Source organism: Mobula birostris, chromosome 3, assembly GCF_030028105.1.
Source record: "Mobula birostris isolate sMobBir1 chromosome 3, sMobBir1.hap1, whole genome shotgun sequence".
Classification (NCBI taxonomy): domain Eukaryota; kingdom Metazoa; phylum Chordata; class Chondrichthyes; order Myliobatiformes; family Myliobatidae; genus Mobula; species Mobula birostris.
The window spans coordinates 70,554,244-70,572,281 of record NC_092372.1 but is presented as its reverse complement, the minus strand read 5'-3'; the positions used below and the strand labels follow the sequence as shown (position 1 = coordinate 70,572,281).

Here is an 18,038-nt window from a genome sequence, read left to right as displayed (position 1 = left end):
AAGACCCAGTAAGTTTGCAAAGGTTTGTGACCAGGGAGATTGGAAAGCTTGTCAATTATAGGAAGATCTGCCTCTACAGTGCCTCTGGAGTCATTAGTACTGCATAAGGTATTAGTGTCACAGGGAATTAAATTTAAAAAAAACTAAATTCCTTTAAGCAGCTTTATAAATACCCATCAAATTAGGTAAAGATAGGAGTTGTATTTGCTGTGTATGTTTTAGCATTGTAAAGAAGCACATGGCACCGAACTGATGCAATTAGAATCTATCAGTTTCTACCTGGCCCTATCTTTCTCTTCCCAAAGAAGTGATCCCTTGCTAAGGTCCAGCTCACAGATGAGAATCATTTGTACCACTACTGTACATGAAGCCTGCCCATAGTGTGGCCATGCCACTTAATTGCAAAGTGATGCTGAATTAACTCACATCAGAACCTCCAGACCTACCAAACCAACACACCTTACTTTAGCGTCCTTAATCTTTGTGGGTTGGGATTATATGACACAGCCGAATATCAATTTTCCTGTTCAGCTACTGACAGACAAGGCTGATAGATCCAACAGGGAGCCTTATTTATTTAAAGGCAAAATATAAATAAGACGAAGGCCAATCATCCTATGGCTACAGTCCATAACACAAGCATTACAGAAATGTTAAAAGGAAGGCTCTAACACCCGTAGAAAATGCCATGGGTTATTGAAAATAACCTCTATTTGTTACAGAGTGCTCTCTGATGTTAATCCTTGCAACGAGCAAGAACTGCCCTCCACTGCACGCACCAAATAAGCGTTGTAAAGCAGCAGCTGCACATTGTATTCAATTTCCGAAGCCTGGTTCCATTGAAATCAGTGGAACCAGACTTCAAAAGTAGAATACCACACCCAGTTGTTACTATACTGTTCATTTAGCATAAGCAGCTAAGGTGAAGTTTCTCCTTACTTGTAAAACTGGTGGTTAAATTCACTTGTTGTCTGGAATTAGCTGACAGCATAGATTTTCAATACCACTGAGAACAGTAAAGTCCCATTTTATAAGCTTAAATTGGAACCAGGCCACAATGACTCAAACTAGAAGAAAGATCAGACACAGAATCAGGTTTAATATCACTGGCGTATGTCGAGAAATATGTTGTTTTGTGGCAGCAGTATACTACAATACATAATAAAGCTAAACATAAATTACAATATTAATTAAATATAAATACAATTTAATACAATATAAATCAAATTAAATATATAGTGCAAAAAGAGAAAAAAATAATGAGTTAATTGTCCATTCAGAAATCTAGTGGTATTGGGGAAGAAGCTATTTCTGAAACATTCAGTGTGTATCTTCAGGAGCCTGTGTCTCCTCCTTGATGATAACAATTAGAAAAGGACATGTTCTGGGTGATGGAAGTCCTTAAAGACCAATGCCACCTTTTTCAGGCATCGTATTCTGAAAGTCCTCAGCGCTGGGGAGACTAGTGCTCATGATGGAACTGGCTGGGTTTGCATATTTCTGCAGCTTTTCCAGTCCTGTGTAGTGGCCTCTTGATACCAGATAGTGATGAAACCAGTTAGAATACTTTCCACAGTACATCGGTAAAAATATATGAGAGCCTTTGGTGACATAACAATTCTCCTCGAACTTCTAATGAAATATAGCTGCTGTCATGTCCGCTCTGTAATTGCATCAATATGTTGAGCCCAGGATCGATCTCCAGAGAGGTTGATGCCCAAGATCTTGAAACTACTCACCCTTTCCAGTGTTGACCTTTTAATTAGGACTGGTGTGTGTTCCCTCAAATACCACTTCCTGAAGTTCACAATCAATTCCTTGTTCTTACTGGCATTGAGTACAAGGTTGTTGCTTCAGAAGCACTCAACCAGCTGATCTATCCCACTTCTGTACACCTCCTTGTCACCATCTGACACTCTGCCGACAATAGTTGTATCAACAGCAAATTTATAGATGGTGTTTGAGCTGTACTTAGCCACACAGTTGTGGGTGTCGAGAGAGTAGAGCAGTGGGATAAGGACACATCCTTGAGGTGCACCAATATTGATTGCCAGCAAGGAGTTGTTATCGCTGATCTTCAGAGACTGTTCTCTCCCAATGAGGAAGTCAAGGATCTAGTTGAAGAAGGAGTATAGAGGTCAAGGTGTCGGGGTTTGTTGATTAATACTGAGAGTGAGATGCTGTTGAATGCTGTGCTGTAATCAATGTAGAGCAACTTGGCGTAGGTATTGTTATTGTCCAGGTGATCTAAGGGCGAGTAGAGAGCCAGCGAGATTGCAAACACTGTGGATCTATTATGGAAATAGGTAAATTAGAGCAGGTCCAAGAACTTGACCCTCCTGACGAAGGGTCTCGGCCTGAAACATCAACTGTACCTCTTCCTGGGGATGCTGCCTGGCCTGCTGCGTTCACCAGCAACTTTGATGTGTGTTGCTTGAATTTCCAGCATCTGCAGAATTCCTGTTGTTTGCCTAATTAGGAGTTGATTCTGGCCATGACCAACCTCTCAAAGCACTTCATCATTGTAGACGTGAGTGCATCTGGGCAATAGTCATTGAGACAAATCACCATGCTCTTTTTGGGCACCGGTATGTTTGTCACCACTTTGATGCAGGTGGATATAGGGATATGCGATGACACTGGTGCCAAGCTGTATTGGCATTTGCCCTTCCCTTGGACTACATCAGTGATCAGGAGAGAGAGAACCCACTGCACAGGCAACAAATCTTCCTGCCCAGGCTTGCGCCCTGGAGAGGACAGAGTCCACCAGAGGCGCAAACCCATGATCCCCTGGGATCGACAGCTGCCTACAAGAAGGGATATATGTATATAGGGTTGTTAGCTTCCAATACACTTTGTCTGCTTGGACAACAATGGAAACGTCATTTGTATTCCATGCCTGCTTAATGATCAAAACAACAGTATTTCCGAGTGATTTTACAAATCTTTATTTCTGAAAATTCTCAGTTTAGATTTGAGGCTGGGAAATTCCAAATAACCCATTAATTTCACCATATGAATTCCAAAAACAAAACTCTCTCTTTTCACCTCGATTTTCAACATAGTGGAGAAGCTTTACTTTAGACATATTAGTCCTTACAACAAAGAAGCATATAAATACAAAGCTGTCACTGTCAAGTACTTCTCAGCAATTGAATTTATTGAAGATAATGTTATTATGGCCGCTGGGGAACTCTGCTTCATCAAGTCACTATGATATTAATATTAAGCCATTGTATTCTTAAGAGGTTTGAGGGTCAAATAAGATGAATAAACTTTTCTCAGGCTTTCAGCTGAGTACATGTATCAAGTATAACCAACAATTTGATGACAAATTCTGCCATCTTCATCAGGTATGATGCTTGGATATGTATAGTCCAGTGGTATTTATATAGTCCTGTAGTCCATCCCTCCTGATTGGATAGTCCTCATCCAGGTTTCCATTCTCCCACCTTGTTTACAATCAAGTTCCAGTTCTTAGACTAAGACTTTCATCTTTGTTAAAATTCTCTTCCTCTAATTTCATTTCAGTGGCTTCCTTTACCAGGGGTGCCGGAAGCCATTGGATCAGCACGGTAGTTTTGTACCATTGAAGTTAATCCTATGGCTATTGCAAATGCCGTGTTCTGCTACCGCCGAGTTCTCTGGGTAGCCAAAATGGTGCTCCTCGATGCAGGTTTTCACCGCCTGGCCAATATACGCTGCTCTGCATTCACATGAGTCCCAGGTCATCTCTGACCCACATAAACTGTGGTTTGAGCTTCCTTACGGGTTTATGGATGGTATTAATCTGGTATTTCTTCAGGATCCTGGTGATCCTTCCAGGAACTGTAGAAGTATAGGGAAGACAGACAGTAGTGATAGATTCCTCCTCCTTGTTAGGTTTCCTGGTTTTTCCGTCGGCCTTTTTAAGAGCCTGATTGATTTCCTTCCCCTTGTAGCCATTTTGTAGGAGTATCGTGCGTATTCGTCCTATTTCCTTGGGGAGACTCTCCGGGTTAGAAATAGTTCTCACATGGTTAATTAAAGTAGAAAGAACCGCTTTATGTTGGGAGGCATGATGGTAGCTGTTATTGTTGAGGTATAAGTCCATGTGAGTGGGTTTCCAATAGCTACCAAGGCTAACATCCGGTTTCCATCGTATTAGAATGTCCAGAAACAGGAGGCAACCATTCTTCTCCATCTCCATCGTAAACTAAATGTCGGGATGTATGCTGTTTAGACTACAGAGTATAAATACCTCCGGACTAGACGTGTCCAGCCATTATCCCTGATAAAGATGGCAGAGTTTATCATCGAAATATTGGTTATAATCGATACCTGTATCTGGCTGGAAGTCCAGGAAGAGTTTATTCGTCATATATGCCGGGAAAGCACTAGATCCTTTTTGGTCAAATAAGACATTTCATATTTAACAAAACTCAGTGAGTGTTCAGTGCTATCAGGGTTGCAATTAATTTTTGGGATGAAGCTCTCCATGATTAAATTGGGGAGGAATAAGTAGAAAACTATAAGCAGATGGAATATAGCAGTTAATTAGGTAATTTGCCCTTCATGGCAAATTAAACAAGGTTTGCAGGAAAGCTACTTTTTTATAATTGAAATGGAGAATTTTTCAAGTGTTTATGTAGAGACTATGTTTACGATAAAAAGTCAACAGTATTTGTTGATGGGAGGCAGAATACAATAATTCTGCTGTATTAATTTATTCTTCTATATTAACCTTTCAGTAAATTTTAAGGAAGTATACTAATATAATGATGGAAAAAGCGCACTTTCCATTGAACTAAAAAGAAAAAGTCCAGAATCATATTTTATATCAGCAGTATATGTCGTGAAACATTTTAACTTTATAGCAGCAGTGCAATGAAATGCATGATAACTAAATACAGAGAAAAATAGTTACAGTATGATGTGTGTGCATGTCTGTCTAGTAAATAGTTACGTTAAAATAAGTAGTGCTAAATAACAAATAAAAAAAGCAGTGAGGTAGTGTTCATGGGTTCAATGTGCATTTAGAAATCGGATGGCAGAGGGGAAGAAGCTGTTCCTGAATCACTGAATGTGTGCCTTCAGGCTTCTGTACCTCTTTCCCGATGGTAACAGCATGAAGAGGGCATGTCCTGGGTGGTGGGGATCCTTAATGATGAACGCCGCCTTCCTAAAGTACCACTCCTTGAAGATGTCTTGGATACTACGGAAGCTGGTGCCCATGATGGAGCTGACTAATTTTACAAGTTTCTGCAACTTATTTCAATACTGTGCAGTAACCGCCCCATACCAGATGGTGATGCAGCCAGTCAGAAAGCTCTCCACGGTACATTTGTAGAAGTTTCCGAGTGTTTTAATTGACACTTCTCTCCACTTCTGATCCCTCCACGAGGATTGGTTTGTGTTCCCTCGTCTTACCTTTCCTGAAGTCTACAATCAGCGCTTCGGTCTTACTGACGTTGAGTGCAAGTTTGTTGCTCCAACCACACTCAACTAACTGGTATATCTCGCTCCTGTATGCCCTTTCATCACCATCTGAAATTCTGCCAACAATGGTTGTGTCTTCAGCGAATTTATAGGTGTTGTTTGAGTTATGCCTAGCCACACAGTCATGAGTGTAGAGAGTAAAGCAGTGGGCTAAACTCACATCCCTGTGCAGTGCCAGTGTTAATTATCAGTGAGGTGGAGATGTTATTTCCAATCCACACAGAATGTGGTCTTCCAGTTAGGAAGTTGAGGATCCAGTTGCGGAGCGAGGTATAGAGGCCTTGGTTCTGTAGCTTTTCGAGCAGGACTATAGGAATGTTGGTGTTAAATTCTGAGCTATAGTCAATAGACAGCATCCTGATATAGGTATTCGCATTGTTCAGGTGATCCAAGGCTGCGTGGAGAGCCACTGAGATCATGTCTGCGGTAGTCCTATTGTGGTGATAGGCAAATTGCAGTGGGTCCAGGTCCTTCCTGAGATTCTAGCCATGACTAACTTCTCAAAGCATTTCATCACCGTAGATGTGAGTGCTACTGGACGATAGTCATTACGGCAGCTCACACTGCCCTTCTTGGGTACCAGTGTAATTGTTGCCCTTTTGAAGCAGGTGGGAACTTCTAGCTGTAGCAGTGAGAGATTGGAAATGTCTTTGAATATTCCTGCCAGTTGGTTGGCATGGGTTTTCAGAGCCTTATCAGGTACTCCATCGGGCCCTGTTGCCTTGTGAGGGTTCACCCTCTTGAAATACAGCCTGGCATAGGACTGAGAGACAGAGATCACAGGGTCACTGAATCCTCATAGCTGTGGTTTTATTTTCCTTTTGAAAGCAAGCATAAAAGGCATTGAGCTCGTCTGGTAGTGAAGCATCATTGCCATTTATGATGTTGGGTTCAAAAACAGGCTACATTTAGAATTTCTAATGCCCTTCACATCACTTGTCCACCAAAAAGCTACAAATGTTTGACACAAATTTTATGATCTTGACAGATAAGAAACTGTTGTTGTGATTACAACATACAAATATGCTTTACAACCAATAAAATTTTGCCACTGTTGCAATGGAGCAGACAGGCAAAATGCATTGAATACCTTTTTAGCCTATTCTCATGAATTACCAGTTGAGTAGAGATTAAGCAAAAATAGTTCTAAGGTAAGGACATGTTCAGCACAGTTTTGTGGGTCGAAGGGCCTGTATTGTGCTGTAGGTTTTCTTTGTTTCTAAGGAAAGACAATTGGGGCAACTGCAGGGCAGGGCTGCCAGGAATGGGCTGTCAGGGCAGGGCTACCGGTTTGTTTTCTGTCCCATCTCAATCAACACGTTATTATTTAAGATCAATGTTTTCCATTATAATTCATTGTACCACATTCTGTTTTTATGTCATTGGCTTGTTAACCTCTTCACAATTGTAAATCATTGCAGATATCAAGTGTAAATAAGCTATTAAATCTGACAACACATACAAAATGCTGGTGGAACGCAGCAGGCCAGGCAGCGTCTATAGGAAGAAGTACAGTCGACGTTTCGGGTCGAGACCCTTCATCAGGACACCTCTTACTAAATCTGACAATCTATTAGTTAGTATTTTAACATTCTCAGAGCTGCAATTTCTCAAGCATTTGGACGAGAGAATAAATGGGACTGTCATGTCATTCTCAACATGTTGACACAAGTATCATTTACTTACTATAGCAGTGGGGCGATAATATTCAACAAGCTTAAACAAGATTTGTGGAGCACCAAACATTTTTGTCATTTCTACCTTTTGCTGTGCTTCAAGAGCAGTTTTTTTTCTTGTTTGATTAGGTACATCTTCACTTATTCACTTCACTTTGAATGAGCGGTAACTGAAGAAATGCTCTAGATATTGTACTAGTAAAAGTGAAAAAGCACTATCCTGCCCATTTCCCATATTAGGTAAGGTGCTATTTATTTACATATTACCGACCTGTAGTGCATGCAAGATTTCTTCCTGTTTCACTTTAGAAATTAATTCATTTTAGGACATTTCCTTAGACTTTATGCACTGTTTTGTGCACTTTATGCAGTCCTGGGTAGGTCTGTAAACTAGTGTAGTTTTTGTGTTGTTTTACGTAGTTCAGTGTAGTTTTTGTATTGTTCATGTAGCACCATGGTCCTGAAAAACGTTGTCTCGTTTTCACTGTGTACTGTACCAGCAGTTATGGTCGAAATAACAATAAAAAGTGACTTGACTTGACTTGAGTTCCAAAAACACGTTCATATAAACAGCAGCTCAGTATGAAGTGAGTTAAGGACTTGATGTGAGGTAATTTTGTTCCAAACTTTATTAGCATAAGTATACATATAATTACATTTTTACACACGTTAAGCTGTTGTTGATTCAAGGGCGTCTTCTTTTACCTCGGGGAAAAATTGGCTGAATCCCAATGATTAAAAATAATTATAACATTTCAACTTCCGATTTAACTTTCAATGACAAAATAAAGATCACGAACAATGCTGTTTTCTTTTTTAGTTTGCCAGTGTGTTGGAGAAGCTTTGTAGAAGTTGTTCTTTTAGTGTTACAACGCTGGAGGTTTTTGTTAGGAGAATATTGCCCTTGAGTTTATTTTGTGATGGTTTTTAGTGGTTATGCAGTGATGTGAGAAAGACTAAAGGTGCTGGAATCCGAGGCAACAGACAGTCTGGGTTTTGCAGCACCTGTGTGTTTGGGTGGAAGGGGGAATTCTTGACTTATCAGGTCCTAATGTAGGCGTTCTAACCCAAAATGAGGGGGAATTCCTTTTCTCCCACAGATACGGCACAACTGTTGACGTGCTCCAGCAGAGTGTCTGCTGATGCAGTAGTGTGAGTTGGTAGTGCATCCACTACACTAGAGCCAAGGATGGTGTTGTGAAAATCCCGCAAGCTGAAAATGTGGATGATCTGCATGAGAGAGGCTTTGGCTTTCTTAAGGTTGTGAGAGAAGGGCCCCCTGCACTTCATCAGCTCAGCTGGCCCGAATCCTCTTGGTCAGACTTGGTCAAGAGTTAAAATTTCAGTTGGTTCCCTCTGATTTTTGATACCTGCACTTCCAGGTGAGAACCAGGACATGCCAGCTTCCATCAGCTCCTAGTAAGGCTGGATGACCTTAATTATCTCCTGCTCACGAGCTGCTTATCCCACTCCCATCAGGGAGGAGGCTACGTAGGATCTGTGCCAGGATCAACAGACTCAAAAACTGTTCTTTCCCCAAGCAGTAAAGCTAATCAACACCTCCACCCACTTACCCACCACCACCACGACTATTTCCTGTCAGAGTCACCTTATCTACAGACAGTCCTGCTGTGCCTCTCATCACTTTATGGACATGCAATCAATCTATGTATAGAGGCTATCTTATGTATTTATATTTATTGTGTATTCTTTTATTATTATGTTCTTTATTTTGTTGTGTTTTTTGTGCTGCATCCAATCCAGAGAAACAATTATTTAATCCTCCTTTGCACTTGTGTACTAGAAATAAAAATAAACAATCTTGAAATTTGAATCTGGCTTTCACAGGCAGAAAGGGTTAACACTACCCCCCCCCCCCCATTAGCCATGAAGTTACGTTAAATTTTAATCCTCCTGGAAATCTTTAGGTGAGACCAACTTCACTGCTTGTGGACAGAAGACTATCAATAAATGCCTGTGAAATATGATGCTTCTTTTGATACCATGACAAATGCTTGATGTCCTCATCTAAAGTTGCCCTTTTCCTATAATAATAGTTATTTATTGTTTAAAAGGCACGGTTAACATGCAATGATTGTATCAGAGATAGGTATCAGATAGACACATTAAGCTTTTCCACTTTAAATCACAACATTGTTATGTACAAGATTAATACCTTACAAATTGTGTTCTTAACAGCTTAAAGAAGTAGTAACTTTATGAATAATTGCTTGAAAAATCATTTTCGGTTTGGACAGATGTTTAAGTTTAAGCACCAAGTTTAATTGTGTAACGTATGGATCTATTTCTTTCAGAGCAAAGACACCACCCCCTCCACCCAGCACTTTGTATTGATCTGTTGTCTGTGCATGCGCTGTTGTCTATGCATGCTTATTGTTCTCTATCTCTCTCTCTCTCTATCCCGCTCTATCTATCTCTCTCTCTCTATATCCCTCTCTCTCTCTCTATCTCTCTCTCTCTCTCTCTATCCCTCTCTCTCTCTTCCCTCCCCCCGCTGCAATGTGAATACACCAGTTAAAGCCATCTCTCACATGTGTGCTTTTACTTGATTGATATGTAATTGTGCACAGACACAACAAATTGGCGACGAATATGAACCTGAATGTCAGAAAATATCACCAACTGCACCAACAGTTACGGCACGATTATGAGACAAAACAGTGGGAGCTAAACAGCACTGAGAAAGACATCACGGATGCTAACAAAGGCATGAGTAACAGTGAAAGACACACTGAATTTAAAGTGAAAATACGTGGCAATGGTTTCAGTCGGGAAAGTTGATGAATGTGATGGCGCTAATGAAGGCTGGGAGCTGTATATTGACAGAGTTGAACTGTATTGTAGCACAAACAACATGGAAGAGCAACAGAAACCCCATACACCTCTTAGCTTAATGGGCTCAGGTACATACAGTCTCTTACGCAACCTAGTAATCTCTGAAAAGCCAGCAAGCAAGACATTCAATGAAATCGTTACAATGTTGCAAAATGACTTGAGCCCTAAACTGCCAGCAATAACTGAGAGGTTTAGATTTTACAAAAGAAACCAGTCAAAAGATGAAAGCATTTCTGAATACATTGTAGAACTGCACAAACTTTCTCAGTACTGTGCCTCTAGAGATGGACTTTCTGATGCATTAAGGGACAGTCTTGTATGTGGCATGCATGGTCAAAGCACTGAAAAGAGGCTATTATCCAAAAGAGACCTAACCTTGGAGTGGGCATTGACCATTGCAATATTGTTAGAGACTGCAGCAAAGGGTGCAGCAGAACTACAGAAAAGGAGGTGAGAATGTGAAATGCACAAAAAGCCAATCGACATAGCAAATCCTCCCATGATGCAAATGACTGTTGGTTGAAAGAAAGGGTCTGCAGAAAGTGTCGCAGACAAGGTTACGTAGAGAGAATGTGCAAGGCAGATAAAGAGCACAACCATGTGAAAAGTCTCAAACACAAAACTAAGTGATGCTGAAGACCTACAGAGGCAAAAAAGTGTCTCCCAAAGGTTAATTGAAAGTGAAGGTGACGTATGGAGGCCAAACACAGCAGTTAGAGCTTTATATATTGAAAAATGGACAGCCAGCACTTTTCGAATGGTTGAGAAAAATCCAACTAGATTGGCACTCAATCAAAGATCTCTGAGAAGGGAATAAATAAACAGATCAACATCTTTGCCAAAAAGTTCAGGATGCCAAAAGGTTCAAATTGCACCCCTACAGGCACTGTTACACCTGTGGGAGCGGCCAAAGAGGACCATGGCAAAGAGTATATATTGACTTTGCAGGGCCACTCATGGACTCCATGTTTCTGATTGCTGTGGATGCTCATTCGAAGTGGCCGGAGATTATACCAATGAAATCAACCACCTTAGCAAAGACTGTCTCCACTCTGTGGACTATCTTCACCAGAGATGGCTTACTGGAACAAGTTGTGAGTGAAAACGGACCACAATACACGTCAGAAGAATTCCAACCATTCATGAAGAAAAGTGGCATCAGACATTTCAAGTCAGCCCTTCATCACCCAGCAACAAGCGGGTTAGCTGAAAGGTTTATCTAAACCTTCAAGGACTCCATTAAAGCAATGTACATTTCTCTACAGCACAATGTGTACAACTCCCTTTATATAAATTGGGACTCTTGAAGGTGTTCATGCATCGACAAATCATACACCTTCACTGCTGTTCATGAACAGAAATCTGAGATCTCGCATAGATCTCCTGAACCAGATCTATGGAGGGAAGTGCAGAATAAACAGTTCAGCCAGTTGCCAACTGAAGCAGTAAGGACCGTTGAGATTGGACAGGAAGTCCTAGCGTGTGATTACCAAGAAGACAAGTGGACACCCGGTAGGATAGCTACAAGAACTGGACCACTGATGTACACAGTGGATGGTGGAGATCAGACGTGGAGACGTCATGTGGATCAGATGCTGGATTCTCAACTGAAGAACACACCTGAGTCGACTGCATTGAACAAGACAGACACATTACAGTCACTGGACTTACCTCTTAGTGACGATGTCACTGACAGCAACATGACACCAGAAACCAAGAACATTGTCTTAGACGAGGCACCTCCCAAACCTGATGCCACTCCACAGGTCCAGAGGTGCTTTCCTGAAAGAAACAGAGTGCCACCCAAAAGACTGAACCGTTAGAATTGTGAAGTTAGCTATGGACTGTTATTGTGAAAGCATATCTGTTTGGAATATTGGTTATGAAAGAAAAATTAAATATTTTGTACATATGGTTTATGTTACACTAATCTAAAGGGGGAGGAAGTGTAATGTATGGATCTATTTCTTTCACCTCCTTTAGCACTTCGTATTGATCTGTTGTCTATGCATGCACATTGTTCTCTCTCTCTCTCTCTCTCTCTCGCTGCAATGAGAATACACCCGTTAAAGCGACTTGCTGTGTGCGTGCTTTTATTTAATGTATACGTAGTTGTGCACAGATACAAAAAATTGCTATTTAACTCTATGCATTTACATAGTTAAACGAAACAGTATTCCTCCAGGGCCAAGGTGCGCAGTCCATATGGTCACGCACGGCACATATAGTTACCATAGCACATACAATCACAAAACTATTTTCTGTTTTGTTTTTATTTTGAGGCATATCCCAGCAACCAAGTGGCTGATGAAATTAGGACCATTGAAATCATATGGACCAGGAAAGAAATACGTACACTGCTACATACCACAATTTATGGCAAAGCCATCAATTAAACATTTGATGTCAAAATGCATTTTGCAATGCTGAGTTTGTTGTTAATAAGTCAGCATTGTGAAATCCAGGTATATCACCATTTCGTCTCTTCGTAAATAATCAGAATAAACTGAGGGTTGGATTAGAGAGATGGTATGACTTGCAATCTTCCTTGTGGCTTTCTGAATATTGGATGAAAAATGCACTCTCATCTCTGATATTCCCTTCAGCTGATCTGCTCTAGGCTTACAAATGGGGAGCTGATCTTAGGATCATAGTTATACAGCACAGAAATGAGCCCTTCTGTCCAACCTGTTCACACCAACCAGGGAGTCCCCTTGAGCTGGTCCTATTTGCATGCATTTGGCCCATATTCTTCTAAACCATCTTCGTTGACACATGAGGAGAATCCGACATCTATTGATGGTGTGGGCAGTAAAATCCAAGAACCTTGTATTTTATTTCCTATTTATCAAAATATAGCTAATCAATTACTTTGATTTCAGTCTTATCTAATGTAGTAAAGGAACTATGTAGTATCTCATATTGATAAGCTTTGTGGAGATGTAGCGACCAAACAGGTAATCAGGTGTTCCTGCTGCACGCTGAAGTTACATGAAGTCAACAAGTGTTCTAAATAAAAGGGTAGGTGGAACCTGCTTCTAGCAAATTTATTCAGTTTCAACAATTTTAAAGTTCTTTTTGAAATGATGCATAAATATTTTTTTCAAATTATATGCATTTTTCACAATAGCTAAGGTCAGTCTCAAAGTAATTATATAGTTAATTACGACAACATTTCTATTTTGGATGTTTTGGCATTCTGTTCAAAGACTTTGCCTGGCTCTTCACACCCAACACCACTATTTATGTCTATGTAAACGTAATAGGACTCTCTCGTTCCAGTGAAGTTCCATGTTAACTCAGGAGAAAATGCAGCGGAACAACTGGAATGAAGTCAGCTCCCAGCCTGCTTAGGAAATTCTCAATTGGCTTTACATGAGCACAGCTTCAGTCCTGAGACCGGTAGTGTGGAATGCATGAAGCTGGAAATAGGAATTCTTTTCACATTATATTTATGCTGGTTTCCAGCTGGATCATATCAAGCTGTGGATTTGAGTTTAGTCAAAGCTAATTCAATTTTCATTCTTCTCTTACAGCCATTCCAACATATGGGACGCCTAAAGCATGATATTAAATCCGAGAACAAGCACAACATCACTTACTCCCACGCTGGACTTCTTCAATCGCTTGAGACCAATGCAGGTCAAATTGAGCCAGTAGATCTCTCGCTGAACAAGAAACATTCTCCGCGTATGTCAAGTTCCCCTTCCTCACCGTACTCATTGACTGTGCTGTCTTCGACATCTCCTACAATGAATGTATCTCGTTCAGGCTCACCTAATAAGAGGTCACCTCAGCCGCCTAACAGCATGCCATTAACCAGCCCCGCAGTGCTGACGAGTCACCTTTTATCCCGATCAACCATTCCAGGCTCAGGATTGTACCCTGTGATTCATCCAGTGGTGGTACAGCCTGTCGTATATACTCAGCCTATAATGGTTCCCGCTATGTTAAAGGACGAGATGAGGAATAATCAGCAAGGTGAGAGCGAGTGTAAATACAAGGACCTACGTTATTAGACCGTAGTGGTATACAGGGCAAATATTCGCTGATTTGTGTTACTGATTACCTTTAAAGTTTGATGTCAACACTTTTATTTAAAATCCATCTTTCATGACTTCAGCATATTTTAAAGCATTTCCCACCACACCCATCTCCACATTTTCAGATTACTACCTGTAAGCAAGCAGAGCAGAAAATTTGCACGCAGCAAAATCCACCAACTTGATATAACATTGATGCCTAGTGAATCTGTTTTAAGAGAACTGTTCGCCAGGTATTTAGTAAATCCCATCACTTGGGTAAGAAAAGGACAAGGGGCATGATAAGTCCTTCCCACAGAAATTCTGAATGAACTTCAGCTAGCTGAGTCATATGATCTGGTATAAACAACTGTGAAAACTACAAAAGTCAAAGTGAAGTATATTGTCATAAGCACAATTACATGTCTGCAGCATCATGACACATAGATGCATATAAACAGCATTCACAAGAAAATCATGTTAGACATAAAATATACATATTTTTACAACACAGACACAATTAGAACAAAGTCCATTTTAGTGCAAACGTGATCAAGCCAGTTGTGGTGTTGTTATACTAGTCAATATGGTTTTCAAAACCCTGATAATCTGGAAACATTCAGAATGAAAAATATTATCAAAGTTTTAAAAAGGTGGAAAACATAAAACCGTAAAAAAACTCAAAGTTGTGTTCCTCAAAGTATTGCCCCTCATAGCCTTTCTCAAACCAAAACCACATCCTGAATTGCAACACCTTTGATTCTGACACGGGAGCTGTTTTGAAATCGCCGGCAAAAGCCTGACAGCATGTTCAACTCTCCACTTTCTGACAGGTAAGCTTTGAAGTCCCCAACTTGATGACACATGCAGGGAACTGCTGGCGCTTCCAAATGGAGCTGCCAGAATTTAACACAAAACCTAACCCATGGACATTGAAAGAAGAATGTGAATTGTGTTTCGATTTGCTTGTATATTTTCTAACGTTTGAATTTCTTTTCCCTCATTAGGTTTTCCGATGCAGTGTGCGATATCTGGCCCCCGATATCTCCCTAGGCAGCAGCATCCGCAGTTTTGTAGACATTCAAGAGGAGGTAAATAAGAATAACTTGCAAGGGCAGAAGTTAGAAGTCATCACAGTAGTAAACCCCCAAAAATATAGAGCAGACCAGCACAGGATCAAGCCCTTCAAACCACACTGATTAACTGAGATATTAAACAATCCAACAGCTTTATGGTTAGTTTTCTCAAACTATTTTATTTCCCAATTTTTTTTTTTTTTTTGCCAACCAGGAACCTGAAGTACAATGCACATTCTACAGCTTACTAACATCGTGCATTGGAGTCCTGATGTACAGAAATTCATTATCACATTTCTTTCAACATTTGTTGTGCTTTCAGGTCAGAGCTGTTTTTGAAGGTGAGCATCATGGAAACTCATGAAATATTTTCATCAGTTACCTTGTGCCATCTTGTCTCATTTATTTATTCACCATCTTATTCCATTTCGAAAGCCTGGGATATCTTGTGCAGCTGGTGTTTCTTCACTTAATGTATATGACTTCTCTTTCTCCTTGACCTTTTCCTGTCTATGTCCTTTTTTTTCTTGACAGTATTAACTCCTTGCTGGGATCCACTTCCATGCATTGCCTGTGCTCATCAACCTTTCATCTGTCAGGTTTGATAGTGAGTAGCAGCAATCCATTCTCATCGAATACATGGAAACTCATGTGTATGCATACATAAACACTTCTTTCCCAGAGGCTCTGATCAGAAAGTGATAGTACAGGAACTACACTGCTCCCAGAAGTGGTACAACATTTAATATTGTTGTCTCACATCTCCAGTGACATCGGTTCAATCCTGGCCTCTGTGTGGAGTTTGCTGCTCAACAGATCAAAATTTATGCAGAATAATAAGCCTACACTTATTAAACTAATGGAACTGGAAAACATTTTGATATTATTCAGATTTAATTTTTTTTCTAATGACATTAAAAAGCCACATATTTTTGAACATTAGATTTTGGAAAAAAACGAAAATAAAATAAGAGAAAGTGAGATTGGGGGAGGATGTTGCCTGATACCAAATGTTAACGTAGTCTAATCTTTACAGGTAAAGTGTTATCATGTGTTGACTGTTCATTTTTTTCTCTGTGACTAGTTCAGATCTTCGACACCGATGATCAAAGAGATATGGTGATGAAAGCAATAAATCACAAACAGGAGTATGAACTGTTAGATAACTGCATCAACGAGGTGTCGTCTTCAGTTGTCAGTCCTATTCAGCCAGTTCCATCACACGAGTAAGTGTGCACCTCTGCTTAGCATTTATTTAGCTGCATTAAAATATGAAGGCTAATAACCACAGAGGGTAACTTTAGGGAGCGAAAGGAGGAACTGATTGAGGGGGAGCTGCTTTCTCCCCTACCCTTTACTCCTAATTATGTTACTCAGCAGCAAAATATTACCTCTCAGAGCCATCCCACTTGCCTTTCTTGTCACTTATGTAGAAGTTGTTTGCCTGACATGAAAGTAGGTCTGTACACCACAGGAAGGTTACTGCTTTCAAAAAGGATAACAAAACTTTATAAATTGGTCAACGTAAGAAAAACACTCAGAAGATTCTTGTATGAATTCAGTAGAACCATAGCATTTTAAATCAAGTATTGTGATGAGACCATTCCCTAGATTTTGACTTATTAAAAGAACTGCTTACATTTATGGAGACTATTCTATATCCTCTTCATGGCTTCCCAGTGCTTTACCAATGATTTAAGTGCAGACAGCATTATCATGGAGGAAATACAACCACCAATTCATGCAGAGCAATCTTCTGCACATGATCGAATAGTAACCTCCAGAACCCAACTAGTTCCTCTTCATAAACACACTCATTTATCTGGCAGAAGCTTGTTCTTACCCTCAACAACTTCTCCTTCAATTCCTCTCACTTTCTATAAATTAAGGATGTAACCATTAGCCCCAGCTACACTTTTTCATTGACTGTGTGGAACAGTCTTTATTCCAAACCTACTCTGGCAATCCTTCTGAAATCTTTCTTCACTAAATTGATGACTGCATTGGTGCTGCATCCTGCACTCCTGCAGAACTTGTCAATTTTATCACCTTTGCTATCTAGTTCCACCCTGCCATTAAATTCACTCGGACAATTTCTTAGCTCTTCTCTCCTTTTTCTGGATCTTTCTATCTCAAAATTGAAGAGTCAAGATTGTTCAATGCCATTTCAAATATAAAAGAGATCAATTGTTACTCCAGATCTGATGCAGCACAATAAAACATGAGATAAGGAATAAGATAATAATTTTAAAAGCACAATAAATATAAATACATAAGATAGCTTATATACACTGATTGTATTTCCATAAAGGGATGTTAGCCACGGGAGTGCCTGTACATAAGGTGAGTGACAGGAAATGATAAATTAGTGGTGGCTGAAGATGTGGAGTGGTGGGTTAGTGGGTGGAAGTATTGATCAGCCTTACTGCTTGAGGAAAGTACCTGTTTTTCCAGGCCTGTGTCCTGGTATGGATGCAATGTAGGCTTCTCCCTGATGGGAGTGGGGAAAACAGTCAATGAACAGGGTGGGTGGCATCCTTCATGATGTTACTGGCCCTTCTCTGGCACCTTTCTCTATATACATCCTTGATGGCAAGTGGACTGGTGCTCGTGGATGCGTTGGGTTATTTTGACTATCCGTTGTAGAGCCTGTCTGTCCACCGCAGTGCACTTTCAGTACCATGCAATGATGCAGCTTGTTAGAATGCTCTTGACTGTGCATCTGTAAAATGATGTGAGTACAGATGTGCGTAATCCAGCTCTCTTCAGCCTCTTCAGAAAGTAAAGGCATTGGTGAGCTTTCCTGATTGTGTACAAGAATACCTTTACCTTTGTTCACCTTTTCCACAATACTTATCCACCTACTTTTATCCACAATATTTATCCACCTGACCTTTTCTATCTCCTGTCCCACCTGTCCATCTTCTTTC

The 18,038-nt window shown here is 40.3% G+C and overlaps 1 protein-coding gene across 9 annotated transcripts in view; it reads left to right on the top strand.

Annotated features, from left to right (window-relative positions):
• Positions 1-18,038, top strand: part of LOC140195117 (Krueppel-like factor 3) — an 81,525-nt gene that overhangs the window by 47,010 nt on the left and 16,477 nt on the right. For all 9 annotated transcript variants that reach the window (XM_072252888.1, XM_072252890.1, XM_072252887.1 and 6 more), the window contains 3 exons: positions 13,547-13,991; positions 15,040-15,123; positions 16,193-16,334. In XM_072252888.1, coding sequence (XP_072108989.1) covers positions 13,547-13,991; positions 15,040-15,123; positions 16,193-16,334 — 671 coding nt within the window. The remainder of the gene's footprint in view (positions 1-13,546; positions 13,992-15,039; positions 15,124-16,192; positions 16,335-18,038) is intronic.